Source organism: Triticum dicoccoides, chromosome 1A (assembly GCF_002162155.2).
Source record: "Triticum dicoccoides isolate Atlit2015 ecotype Zavitan chromosome 1A, WEW_v2.0, whole genome shotgun sequence".
NCBI classification, from domain to species: domain Eukaryota; kingdom Viridiplantae; phylum Streptophyta; class Magnoliopsida; order Poales; family Poaceae; genus Triticum; species Triticum dicoccoides.
The window spans coordinates 22821077-22835424 of NC_041380.1; the positions used below are offsets into that span (position 1 = coordinate 22821077).

A 14348-nucleotide genomic window follows, 5' to 3' on the forward strand; every position below is an offset into this window, starting at 1 on the left:
TGTTGGAAACTCCTATGGACGAATTTAAATTATTTTTAAGGTGAAGTACCATCGGAATAATGTGGGCACAGAAACCTAAATGTAGTTGGAGGTGTAGTGTTTTGTATGACGTTTCCTTCTATGTGGTTTCATTTTTCACTTCTACATTTTTTTTAAATATTAGTTTACTGCTGCCTTTAACTCTATATAGGGCAATAAACATTTTGTTTCATGACAACAGATCACCATGGACGGGGAGTGGCCTCAATACAACTGTGTTGTGCACAATGATCTTGACCCCTTCATGACAAGTGAACACAACCACCTACTGCAGCACGACCATGGTGATGAGACATATGGTCTACTTGGAGCCACTGCCGACGTGGGAATGATTGATAATACCAACGTTGTTGCTGGAAACCAAGGAAACAACAATGGAGAAACCTACAGTGAGCAGAGGATGCAGCCAAGGCATACCAACTATCACCGTCTCCGCAGAGAACAGATCCAACAACTTGAAGTGTACAATACATACTTAATCATTGTTTCTTATCTATAGAAGATGATGTTTACTAATGCATTTTCATTAACGTCATCTGTAGTGTCTTCCGGGAAATCCCTTATCCAGATGAGAAACTCCGGAAGACCCTTAGTGAGAGGCTTGGCATGAGTGCCCAACAGGTCAAGTTCTGGTTCCAAAACCATCGCCGCAACAGTAAGGTAAATACTATTCTTCTCCATGCTGAATAACATGAGATGTCGCCGCATGGGTCAACTAAGACATGCAGTTATGCAGATTTTTGCGGTTAATTAGACAAACTCCAATGAACAAAGTAACATTGTTTGTCATCTGAACTCACAATGCCACGGGTGAGGCTTTTCTGTGCTCTCGCTCAACGGAGAGAGAATTTTAAAAATAATACAAAATCCAGTTTTTTAGATTCAAAAATATCTGAAGATAAGTTCATAAGCAAGTATATAGATGTGCGTAAAACTTCATTTTGAAATACGTTTTGATGTGAGTTGTACGAAAAATTATGTACTTTAATAGTGAAGAGTACATATGTTAGACATACATTGATTTGCTATTTTTAGGTGACCATCTTTAAAATGTATTTCACCACGTAACTTTACACAGAACTAGTATTCATCGATAAGTATGTGCATATTATGTTCATGATTTTTTTGAATTCAAATAATATGATTTTTTGAATTTTTAAAATTTGAGACTACATGAAGCTCGAGCTCCATTAGCATATTCTACAATGTACTACTATGTTACCCTCGTGAACATGGGGTCATACTCTTATAATAGCCGCTGAAATGATGCATTTGTGAAATTAATAAATACAGGGCAAGACGCAAAGGCGGGAGACTAACACTCTTCAGTTAGAGAACCAGATGCTAAAATCTGACAGGCAAGCCATCATGTTGGCTATGGAAAATAAAACTTGCCTCAAATGCAAAGGGGCGGTGGTTCAAACTCAGGACAGCTCAGAGCGCCAACGCTTGTTCAAGGAGAATATGAACCTCAAGGAGGAACTTAGGCTTGCCGCGACCCATCTTAAAGAGGGTCTCCAACAAAATGGAATGTGGCCCCGATTGACCCGCAACTAACCACACCGTCGTTGGTCGTTTCCAACGTTATCCTGTCGCATGAACGCTAGTTTTGCTCGATTCCTAGACATGCAAATAATGCATCATGTTGTGTGTGTATGTGCATGGCTTGGATGCTTGTTTATTTCTTTTCGTAGGCTGTCATGGTTGCTTCGTGGGATGTCACGAGATCTAGTAATCATGGCAACAATGTATGGGTTGTGGAGTGAGTGGTTTTGGGATGGCATTGCCGTGAAGCTCAGTCCAGTGCCCATCTTTATATCTTCGAGTTTGTATCCAAACAAATCAAGTAGAGTCAAAATAATTAAAAGGGAGAAAAGAATAATAAAAGCAGCATGTTGAATGTCACGCCAGAATTTTCTATGTCTTCTAACATTTCTTCGCGTAAGTATTTCATTTATTGAGATACCTTTGTCAATGATCCTTTTTGTCAACGAAAAATCATATCTGAGCATTGATCACGTTCTGGAGCCATTGTGGGAAGTGTATCGCAATTGTTATCTGCCTCAGAAACTCCCCATTATATGCACTTGTAGAGTCATGCGCGGAGCAGGATGAAGAGGACCCGTAGTGAGCTACAGGTAGTGCAATATTTCGTGAAGGAGTCCATGGGATCCTATCTTGTTTCGGATGGTCATATTGAATGTGTCACACACTGCCAATAAAATTACACTTTGGACATATGTAGAAAGGTTAGCACTATGTTCAAAATTCTGATACTTAGCTTTGCTTATCTTACTGCAGCTGTCGACGAATGTAGTAATGACAACCCTTGTCCTTTGGGATGCACTTGTCACCGTAGCATTGGAGGATAGCAGTGTGCTTGTTGAGTACAAAAAAAACTGCAAGTCAATACTTGCAGCCCAGATATTGTCTTGATCCTAGGTAACACAAAGGGAAATGAGATTTTATCTATCCCTCGACCTTCAAGTAAATTGATATTTGCTTTTGTCAAATGTTTCAATATATTTCACTGTCTTAGCTCGTAATTGTCCTAGATGAATTCTGAGATTTTACCACATAAGAAATAAGCCATACCATGTGAGTTATTTGCCTAACCAAGTAATCATGTACATGCAATGCACGTAGATATTAGACAAGATAATAATTGCATTAGTCAATAGTATTAGGTAGATATTAACTGCACATTAATAGTAGCCGGGATATAATTACTTGATTGGCACTAATATCGATATTAGGTATTCTATTACTAGAGGACAATGGTGTAAAACACGTTTAGCGCTAAACACAGAGGCAATAAAGACAATTGGATAGACCCGGTTGAACGCTTGAGATTAGTTTGATATCTGCAACTTTCCCTTTTTGTATTGATATAGATGATGCAAGAACGAAATGTATGGCTTGCAGCAGAGATAATGTCCATAAAATTAACGCAGTCTACCCTTTCTTTTCTTACATAACAAAAGAATATATATATATATATATATATATATATATATATATATATATATATATATATATATATATATATAGACACACACACTAGCACATATGCTCGTGCGTTGCAACGGGGAAGAAAATTGATGTGTCCATCAAACACCCATCAGTGCAACATGACGGGGCAGGGAGGCGCGTGTCGAGGTATAGAAGAAATGCATATCATGCTTTAATGTCTATTAATGTGGTTGATGCATCGGTGGCCACTGAGCAAGTAGGAATTGCTATATGTATTGGTTACTTTCTCTTTGACCCTGAGAACCAACCTTTAGTTGAATAGTTAGCAGGCCAATGGTACCTCGATCCCACCAAGGATTAAATTCCGGGTTTGATGCTTTGGTGTCTCTTAAAGACGAAATATATTTTTAGCGTGAGGTGACGTTTCTATCGATAGTGAGGAGCTTGTGCTGACTTCATCAATGTCAAGATCGGTCGACTCAGTCTCTCGGAGGTGCCCACGGGGTAGGATGTGAGTGGGTGTATTCATAGGGATGAATATATGTACGTGCTTGTGAGCGCCTGCATTTGTACTGTGTTTCTAAAAAGAAAAATGCTTTTCCTTTTATATCTTTGCATGCAGCAATTTAATGTGTGTGTGTGTGTGTTGCACGGGAAGAAAACATCATCGCACTTTTCTAGTGAGTCGTTCATTCATGTTGGCACTTTTAATGTTCAGAACGTCGTTATCTCGTCGATGATGGTAGGATTTTTGGCATCCGCAATTAAATTTTGATTAAGAAGCCACATTCATGTACTCAGACGACACCTTCTTTAGCTTCGCACTATCATCGGATGGAAGAGAAGTGGTGCATCATCGGATGGAAGAGTAGTGGTGCATTGAAGTGAGATCTATTTATTTAGATTTCATTAAATATTCGAATGCAAGCAGTTTTTTACTATGTTGTTTTTTTGGAGAATATTGGTTGTTTGGTTTGCAAGGTTATATTCCAGTCTTTTTCTTGTTTTTTGCACTACTTGGACTTGATCCAAACACAAGAATACGCACCCATCTCTTTCTGTTACTGAATTCTAAGGTCCCTGCAACAACAGATTTATTTTTCTATGTTTCCTCTCCCTCCACTTCGAATAGGAAAAAGCATCTTTTCTCTGTTGTCTGGAGTAAACCGCCGACACTAGCCTGGCCAGAGACCCCATACGCCTCGCCGTAGTCACGGCTAGCCGCCTCGTACGCGTATCACGTGTAGGCCTCGTCGTTCTAGCGAGGCCACGTTTCAAAGCTCTTATCACATCCTATCCTCTTAAAAAAATCAACATAGTCTTCTTCCTTGCTCTAGCTTTCAATACAGGTGAGCACCTCCTGTCCGGCCATTCCTCTCACGCCCGAGCACCCCGCCATTTCAATTTGTGCGCCACGGGTTGACGCGCCACCCCTTCCTTCCTCTCTTTCTCTCCCTCGTTCTTTTTTTCTCGTCGCATCCTCTGCAGATCCAGCATGCCGCCCCGACGGCAGACGTGGAGCTCCGTCGCCGCCGCCTAGCGCCCCCACTCCGCCGTCTGCTGCCGCCTCGCCGCCCTGGTCGAGTAGCTCGACGGGATCAAGCGGAAGCCGCTGGCCCAGCATCGCGCCCGTGCTCGCTTGGAGCTGAGCGAGCGGACACCCGTGGGACACCCAGTCGTGCCGTCCCACCTCCATCGAAGCCAGCCCAGCCTTTCTTTGCTCATTCTGTTCCCTTTTGCTTGCTTCTTTCACCTTTTTTTTGTTAGCAAGATGTGGATGCCCGCATTGTCCCGCTGCAGCCGCCGTTGGCTCCTGGACAGCACCTCCTCCTCGTCACCTGTCAAACCACCGCACTTCCTGCGAAGGACAAAAAGGGAGGTGAGAGATTGAACCGGAGGGAGGGGAGGGAAGAAGAACAGGAGGGCATGGAGGTGTGTTGGCCCGGAGGCGGCGCTCCGGTGGCCGGCCGGCGCGGGGCGCCGGGGAGGCTCGTGCTCGAGCCCACGCGTCGAGGCGCTGGGTGCGATAGGCGGCGGACGGCGGCAAATGCAGGGTGTTTTTTGTGAAAACGATTTTATCAGATTCACTTTAATTAGGATTGCGGGTTGAATAACAAAAACCGCAGGGGTTTTCTGCAAACATGCCAATAACGGACGACAGAAACCCAACTTACTTACAATATATATAGACGGTCTATTCTGCTAATATTAGCAGAATAACTATTCTGCACACCACTTTCGACTGCACGCTGAACGCAAGTGCACGTCATTCTTTGAACCAAGTGTGCTGCAGTACTCACACGAGGGAACTTCTCGTCGGAAAAAACTGCACGCGTTATTTTTCCGGTACTGTTTTCGCTCTACTTTTTTAACCGTTTATCGGAATAGGCGTGTAATATACCGTTGAAAAGTTATGGATTAGGCGCAACTTCGACATGTTGAACACTTTTCGAGATTCCACACGGTTTAAGAGCAGTTTTGAAAATGGTGCGGCCCATGACGAGTGGCAGCGAGCGTTTTTTCACGATTTGATCTAAACCGCTCGTCGGAATGAAGCAAACAATACGTCGTTGAATAGATATCATCAAAGCGTATCTTTTTGATATATAAATTGTTCTCTAATTCCTTACGGTTTAAGAGCAGTTTCAAATTTACAAAATCACGAAATTCTGTTTTTCAATTTTTTTTAAATTTTCTGTACTGTTTTCGCTCCCGTTTTTGAACCGTTTGTCGAAACGAGGCGTGAGATACGCCGTTGGAAAGCCACGAACGAGGCGCAACTTTCATAGGTTGGAATATTTTTAGATTCCTTACGGTTTTAAGTTAATTTTGAAAATCATGCGGCGGATGACGAGTGGCAGTTGCCGTTTGTCATGAAATTTTTACAAACCGCTGGCCTGAATGATTCAAATGATACACCATTGGAAATATATCGACGAGGCGCAACTTTTTCATGTAGAACACTCTCTCTAATTCTTTACGGTTTAAGAGGAATATCAAAATTACCGAAATGCGGACACTCTGTTTTTTCACGACCCAAAATCGTCGTATGTACTGCATCACACAAAAAACCGCACTGCTTTCCGACCAAAAACCGCACTGCATTAGACCGACAAGTGCACTGCATGATTTCTTTTTTATGGGACGTAAAATTTTCCAAACGAGATAGCAAACCGCACTTTTTTAGACTAAAATATGCACTTCATCAGACGGACAAGTGCACTGCATGATTTATTTTTTGTGGGACGTAAGTTTTTCCAAACGAGGTGGAGTGCACTCCATGTCGAGCGTTGGTGAACCGCAATACTATGAAAAGTGAACCTCAAGACTACCGTAAACGGACCGCGACACTACCGAAAATGAACCGCTTGAGTTTTTTTTCAAACTCATTTTTTTACGTGCGTAGACCGAGCGAGTGGACCGCAGGGACTGAACGAGTGAACTACATATAATGAAAAGCGAGCTTTTTTTAGATATATATTTTTCCTTTTTACCAAGCAAACCATGGAGGAGTATTATAACAAACTGCATGAAACAAAAAAGTGAGCTTCAAAGCCACATCTAAAGTGCTACACCGTTGTCATCGGTGAGCAAAAACAAACTAATATGACGAGTACTGCACCACTTTTTCTTAGTGCACTGCATGACTAAGTATAAAACTAACAAGGATTTTGTGAGTACTGCACCATTTTTATGAGTGCACTGCATGACTAAATATAAAACTAACGACCAGATAGCGTCATGCAATTTTTCTGAAAATGGAAAAACAATCAACTTCACAACAGCCACCGGCAACCCATGCGCCGGGAACCGCATACACACACGCGCTGTACTGCATGGATGTGCCAGCGGACTGCACGGAGGGAGGTTCGTTGTCCAAACTGTATGATCAGGGAAACAGAAAAAAAATTGCAACGCTGCATCAAACCGCACTCTACCACTTTCTTCCTGCAAGAACAAGTATTGAACCTCATGAGCAAACATGTTTTCTCGTCAGAGGACATGAGTGGGAGATGTAGAAGCAAGGAGAAGATGCATCACAACATGGTATCTCGCAAACGAACCACGTGCCGAGCTCATCCCTGGTGCATCAATGGCCGAGGGATCCAGCGCCTGGCGTAGCAGCGCGCGAGGCATCCGGTGGAGGAGATTGGCCGGGAGGAGGGAAGGGCAATTTCCGGCGAGGACGACGGCTTGACGCCCGAAACCTCCCTGGATCCTGCACCCCATCACGTCACGGTGGTTGAAGGCGTGGCCAAATCTGGCGGCGGACGGATGATATCCATCCAGACGTGGCTTGGGGGGGAGGATGACTGGGAGAAACGGTGGAGCCGCCGCCTGCGCACGACGCCGTGGGTGGAGGAGGGAGGGGGTCCGCCCACCGGCGCGTGGTGATAGAGCTCGTCGGATCCGCCGCGGGAGAGATGAGGAGGTGGGTTGGCTCGTCGGATCCGCCGCGGGCAGCAGGGGGGCCGCTAGTGCATGCCTCCTGACCGGCCTCCTCCCGGTGGCAAGCGGGGGAGTTTCTTGACGGGGCCTCCCTGCCGGAGAGGGAGAGGACGACCCGGGCCTCGGCGGGGCGGGACCGGGGCACCCGCGCGGATCTCGTCGGATTCGGTAATGAGCTACGCGATGCAGGGGGGGATTCGGCGCTGAGGAGCAGGCGGCGGCCGGATCCGGTGGCTGAGGCCGCGCCGGGGGCCGAGTGCGGCCGGATCCCGCCATGCCCGCTGAATGGTGTGGGAGAAAGAGGAGGGTGGCGGCCGGCATAGATGGTGGTGCCCGTGCGACGCGGCTGGAGGTGGTGGTGGGCGGCGACGCCGGAGAAGATGGATTGGGTACGGGTACTCCGCTCCGGAGAAGGTGGGGAGGGAGGTGGGGCGGCGTGGGGAGGAAAATGGGGCGTGGCATGGGGAGGGAGGTGGGGCGCGGCGTGGGGAGGTGGCTGGCTGGGAGGGGAGCAGGGAGTTGATGGAAGTCGTGGGGACAGGCAGCAGGGAGTTTCTTTTTTTGCCCTGTGCAGCTCGTCTCTTCTTTTTGCGGGGTTAGTTTATAGCTACGGGTCAGCTCGGTACGGTTAGCAGAATAAGACGTTTCGGTGTGCAGAATAAAAGTCTTAAGGGGTGTTATCATAATAGACCCATCCTATATATATATATATCATAGCTTGCTCCAGACATAGCTATCTAAGCCATTGCCCCAAACTTTGTGATCCGTGCGGCACGGGAGGGGGAGAAATTGTGGAGGGAGTTCTCGGAGTTTTAGTGGCTTGTTTGACAGGAAAAAGCTGCGCCCGGGCTGCGGCCACCAGTGGTCCATCTGATGAGTTCAGGTTGGAGAATGGACCAGAGACGCATGTGACCAACACTTTGAGACTGATGGAACCTTTTAGACTAAAATGGAGAACGGAGGTCGCAGCATTGGGAGTGAGCCACGTGACAAGCACAAGGCCTTTGAATCAAAATGGGACCCTAGTTCGCACCACAATTTTAAAATAACTTTAAGTGAGTTACTAAAAAATTTTATGTTCCAGTATTTACTTGTGGATCTCCAACTCTGCTCTTGATTTTTGTTCCTATATTTACTATTGTCCCTAGGGCTTTTGATTTGTTTACTTGCCGTGTGATTTTCTGGCTGATATGCTGGCACAAATCAGAAGTGTACTTTGCGTTCCATGGATCTTTTGGCTTAGCAGCTATTGACACTCCGAGCCTCAGGACTTGGTGTAGAGCTGGGGCAGGTTCAATGGATGGTGTGCATGTTCAATGCACGGTGTGGAACCTCCATTGCGAGTTCAATGGACGGTGTGGAACCTCCATTGCACACGCCTGTGACCGACGAGTTGGTCCAAGAGCGAGTCAGAACCACATGGGGCAGGCCCTGTCAGTACTCCTTCTGTAAAGTTGTCAGCACGTGGGGCGGGTTACACCATTCAAAAATCAACAAAAGAAAAAGAAAAGGAACCGGACCACACTTCGGTTCGAATCTTGAGGCAGAGTCCGACGGTTCTGATAGCTATTTCCATAGTAAGCTATGATAGAAAATCCTTGGCAAGTGTGCATTCATTATGTTAAGTTGATAGAAGGTGTGTTTAATTTTGTTGTGTTTGCAAGTGTGCATTCATTATGTCAAGTTGATAGCAAGTGTGTTTAGTTCAATACGAATAAGATCATCAACTCATAGTGTAATGCTTGTGTAACTTGTGTTATCTATCTATAGTCCATTCTCCTCTATTGGAACTTTGTTTCCACCAACAATTGATCTCTTTCCTACATCCATCTTACCATTGGTCGTAATTACTTTTTGTTCTCCAGTTGTTAAGATGGAGTATCTCTATATGACCCAATGCATGACTGTCTAACTCTGAGTATGTATATTAAATTTCAACGTGGATGCCACGGTCGAGTGGCCCGCTCCTGGCTCGTTCGGTCTTATCACATGACTGATTATTAAATGTAAAGCTGACAAATTGTCTGTCCAATACGGACTTTGAACGATCCCCAAGCAGGACCAAAAAAAACGAGTTGACCACCACCGCTGTTCATCATTGTAGTGGCCGCCGGCAATCCCTGGGTGAACTACAGTTTTTCCGAGCACACCGCCGTGTCGCCGACGTCCTCCCTGTTGGTGAATTCTTTTAGAACGCCGCCTACACGACGCATGCATCCTCCCTTTCCCAACCACAATCCCCGTCTGTCGCCGACGTCCTCCCCGCTTGGTTAATTTTTCAGAATGCCGCCTACACGACGCATGCAACCTCCCTTTCCAGACCACCGTCACTGTCTGTCGCCATCAACTTTGTTGTAGTGGTTGCTTCCCCTGCGTCACTGACGTTTAAAGAGTGCACACGATAACCATATAGATGCTTCCCCTCTCCTCCCTCTCCTCAACGTGCCATGTAGCCAATTGCCATCGTGTACGCCTCCCCTGTCTGTAGTTGTTGTGCGTCTGGTGCTGCCAATCACGACCGTGGCATCAACCCCGACCACCGCATGTAGGCTAGCAAGGTCCTTCCCTCTGTCTTGTGCCTCCCTGTCTAGCTACCGCCACTCGTCACACAAAGTAAATAAAGTTAGACACAACACATGAAGGGCATGCGCACACGGCGCACACTTGTGAACACACATGAATGGCGCATGCATGTGGGGCACACAGGCATAGTGAACACACACAGCTCTTCTGGTGTCCTTGCCTAATTAGGTTACTAGTTCTTCTTTTCTTAATGCATGGTTGAGGCCCTAACCTTTTGGCTTTGTTAGGGTTTGTGTCCTGCTCAGTAAGGCAAGACGGCGGCGGCTCCCTGAAGATGGAATAAATGTCTCCCCGCCTAGCCCCCATTCCAGTGATGCGTCTAGCATCATCGGTGGGTGTGTGGAGGTGTGTCTCCGGCGGATCTATCTTTGGTGGATTTGCTCGGATCTGTTCGTAGTTCGTCTTCTTTCGTGTGTATTCAAGTTGGATCCTTTTGATCTACATTCTTCATCTGCGGCGGTTGCTGTTCTGGTGCATTGTTTCTATGGGACCTTAGCATGATAACTTCTCGACTATCTACTAAAACAACGATGCGCCTTCGGCTCGCTTCAGTGCTTGTAGTCGTCGCTAGGTGATCAACAGATCTTGATGTAATTTTTATTATTTCTAGTGTCCGTTGTACTACAATGATTGAAGATGAATAGATTGAAAGTTTTTTCCACAAAAAAAAAAGGTACTCTAAGGGACACACCGCTTGGAAGATAAACAAATAGTGCTAGACCCCGCTGCCTTCAGTGCCAATGCTTTTCAAAACACAAGAAAGTACACTTAGAGCATCTCCAATAAATGATGTATTTTACATCACCAAATTGTGGTTCAACTTAAATATACATCACATACAAGCGCATTTTTACGTCACCAAAAACCTCCAACTCCAATAGATGATGTCAAAATAGCTAGTGCTCCAATAGTTGATGTAAAATTCATCAGCCACACGGTAGCTGCTCCACAATTTTGTTATCACTGGCATCACCAGTGACAAAGCTAGTGCACACCAAACAAGAGCTGCCGGCGACACCGGCGAAGGAGCAGCGGCAGCCGCCACGGCCGCCTTCATCTTCTTCGTTTGGGATGAAGCTACAGCGGAGTCGCGCGGTGGCCGCTTTGATCCACCACCGCATGGTTTGGTTGCTGCTGCCTTCTTTTTCACCGGCTGCTCCAGTCCTACACCGGAAGCAGGATGAGGGGCTACAAATTCAACATGTAATATGGGAGAGTCATCACGGTGGGCGCATTGGCAGGACCGGCGACAGACATGGTGGCCACCATCGCCGGAGCGGCTTTGGCGGCTGCAGAGTAGAAAGATGCGTCCATGAGGGCCGGCGGCGGCGGGCGATGGCACGGGGTAGTCAAGCATGACGCGGGAAAGTTCAGCTTGGCTGATAAGTGGCGTGTGCGACTGCTCAGATTTTACTCGAGAATAATTGAAAGGCACAAGAGATGCAAATTTCCATCACCAAGTACCCTATTTTACATCTATAGCAAGCAGGAGTAAAAAATTGCATCTACATCATCTGTTGGAGCACTGTTTTTGGGCTCCATGATATAAAAATTAGTTATTTAGACATCGAAATAATCTATTCGAGATGCTCCTACGCACACATTTTATTTTATATTATCTATGCAAACCGTGGCTTCAATTGATTCAAACATGATACAAACCTTTAACATCGGATGTGCCGGGTCAGTATATGTCGGGGTGAGGTCACCAAACTATTACTCAAATGTTTGTCTGGCCGGTCCAGTAAGGACTACATTAGATTGTGGAATCAGGCTATTACGGTTGCATGCAAAGAAGACCAAAGTAGCAACATAGGACATGGACACAAAGATTCGGCTCAGGAGCTCATCTGCACCTTGGCATGAAAAGTAAACTTATATAATTATTCCAGTTTTAAAAAATCTGGCGGTGTGTGGACATCTAAGTAGCTCTCATGAAAAAAGTGAGGTCTTTAAGGAAGTACACTGTTCACGCACTCTTTGGACAAATTTTATACTTTTCTCCACGGGCTCCTTAGATGTCCGAATACGAAGAGATTTTCCCCGTACATCATGCATTTTAGTGTCCTTGTTGACGAAAAAATAGTTTTTAATGAATTTTTAGTTTTTTTAGTGTTCATAAGTAAATATTTGCAAAGAACATCTCCTTTCGTAACTTACAAATGTTCATTCGTAGAAAATTAGAAACAAATAAATCATGCATTGAATTGGTGTGTGTGTGTGTGTGTGTGTGTGTGTGTGTGTGTGTGTTGAAAACTGAAACTGATGCGTGTTTAATCGCATATAGAACGCTATAATAAATCTATTTTGAAATTAGACTCAAACACCTCTCAAGTTGGTTTTTAAAGTAGAACAGTGCATTTGAAGACGAAACAAACATAGAGGGAGAAATCTATTTGAAAATTGGACTCGAAAAACCTCTCAAGTTCGTTTATGAAGTGGAGCAGTGCATTCCAATGATGAAACAAACACGGTGTGAGTAATCTATTAGATACTCATTCGTGAATCATGATATACGCTTCTCTTCACCGACAACTGTTGTTGCTTAGGTGTGCTGCTGATGTGGGTCCTTAATTAACACTAGGGATTGGGGCCCGCCATTGCGGGCCGCTTGAGAGGAAGTTGTGCACACCTTACCTTCATCTCGAAATTATAAAAACATTCTCGTGTCACGCGGACATCACATCCATCTCAAAAAGAAAAATAAAAAGCCTAAAAATCTTTTCTTGAAAAGAAAAAGGGAAAAGTCTCACAGCCATTTAGAAAAAACTAAAAAAATCAAAAACTTTCTCACCATAACCAACCAACATGCGCCAAGTGGTGTAGCTGGTTGGCCACCATTATAGCACTCCTTAATGGGTTTAATGATGTCTTCCTTATTGTCTACGAAAACAAGCTTTGTTTGGCATCGGTGAGCGAGAAGCGATGAAGGTGGCGCGCCTTCGGCTCGTTCCTGTGCATGTTGTCTATGGACCCAGATGTATTGGTGGCTTTAGTGCTACCATGACAGTTGATGAATAGATTGAAAGTTTCTCCCACACAAAAAACATACTATGCATGTTGTATTTGCTGACAAACTCTTTATGTCCATGCTTATCATTTTGATCTACAACATAATATGGATCTCTTCTGTTCTTTTCTATTACTAATCTAAACCACCCGTTTTATATTGGCTTATTAATATAGGATTTTTTTAAAATACGGTAATATTCAATTAACAAATCTATCTATACCTATACTAATTCTAGACTCCCAAGAATTCCCACGTTAATTATAATTTACCGGCCGTACATCTAGGGTGGGACCGAGTTATTACGGTTCAGATTAATCTTCATAGAAAATAAAAAAAACCACAAAACGACCCACAAGCGTTCAATTCTGCTTAGTTTGGACGAATATATGAGGAGAAAGCCCAGCATCATGAAGACGAAATAGTGGCCCATAAGGCTCACACAGATGTAAAAGAACCAGCCACGTGAAGCAATGTAAAAGAACCAGCCACGTGAAGCAATCGTACTGTCCATCTCTCTCTCCCACGTATCTCTGTCAATCTCTTCTCTTGCAATCGTATTGTCCTGTCTCTCTCACGTCTATCTCTCTCTTTCTCTCTCTCAATCTTTTATGTTCCTATTCCAACAGATCCGTTTCTCCACATCAGGCTCTCACCGATGTAAAAAAAACCAGTCACCTGAAGCAACCGTAGTATCTCTCTCTCATGTCTCTCTCAAGCTCCCCTGTTTCTCTTCCAACATATCAGTTTCTCTCTCAGATTGGAGGAATCTTTCAAACAAAAGTCCATCTAATCAAATTAACAAAAAATACATGGCATTACAGACATATATCCATTATCCAAGCCCGATCTACTGATCCAAGCCGATGCTCGCCATATCTCGCAGTCCTATCTGCTTTCTAACTATCCCTATGTTTGCTGAAAGAAACACACATATGCCCTCTTTCAAGTCGTGGCCGCCGCTCAGTTGGAGCATGATCTATGCAAGGTAAGCTAGCTATCATGTACCAGGTCGATAGTTGTCTCCTAGATCAGCCATAAGTCCGTCAACCCTGTTGCTGCATGAGACTGCCAGCGCCGCCGCTGCCAGCAGCCCAATTAAGTTGCACATGCCACCAGTGTAGCCATTGCCATCGGCACGACCAGGCAGATCAGTTTTACTTACAGCAGAGGCACTTTGTTTATCTAATTTGTATCTCATGTACTTTAGGTTTGTGGTAGAGTTATCTTCTTAATAACTGATGAATTTCTAACTCACGGCTTGCTGGCACCTTTTAATGTTCTCTCACTTTCA

The 14348-nt window shown here is 44.8% G+C and overlaps 1 protein-coding gene across 1 annotated transcript; it reads left to right on the plus strand.

Annotated features, from left to right (window-relative positions):
- The first annotated feature begins 226 nt into the window (after positions 1-226).
- On the plus strand, positions 227-1827 carry LOC119352745 (homeobox-leucine zipper protein ROC7-like). The gene is made up of 3 exons (XM_037619359.1): positions 227-501; positions 582-699; positions 1333-1827. The coding sequence occupies exons 1-3, from the start codon at positions 227-229 to the stop codon at positions 1594-1596; spliced, it is 657 nt and encodes a 218-aa protein (XP_037475256.1). The 3' UTR covers positions 1597-1827.
- Positions 1828-14348: the final 12521 nt, after the last annotated feature.

Coding starts and splice junctions, on each gene's coding strand:
- LOC119352745 (XM_037619359.1), top strand. CDS start 227: ATGGACGGGGAGTGGCCTCAATACAACTGTGTTGTGCACAATGATCTT. Junction 502..581: donor CAGATCCAACAACTTGAAGT/GTACAATACATA, acceptor CGTCATCTGTAG/TGTCTTCCGGGAAATCCCTT. Junction 700..1,332: donor ACCATCGCCGCAACAGTAAG/GTAAATACTATT, acceptor TAATAAATACAG/GGCAAGACGCAAAGGCGGGA.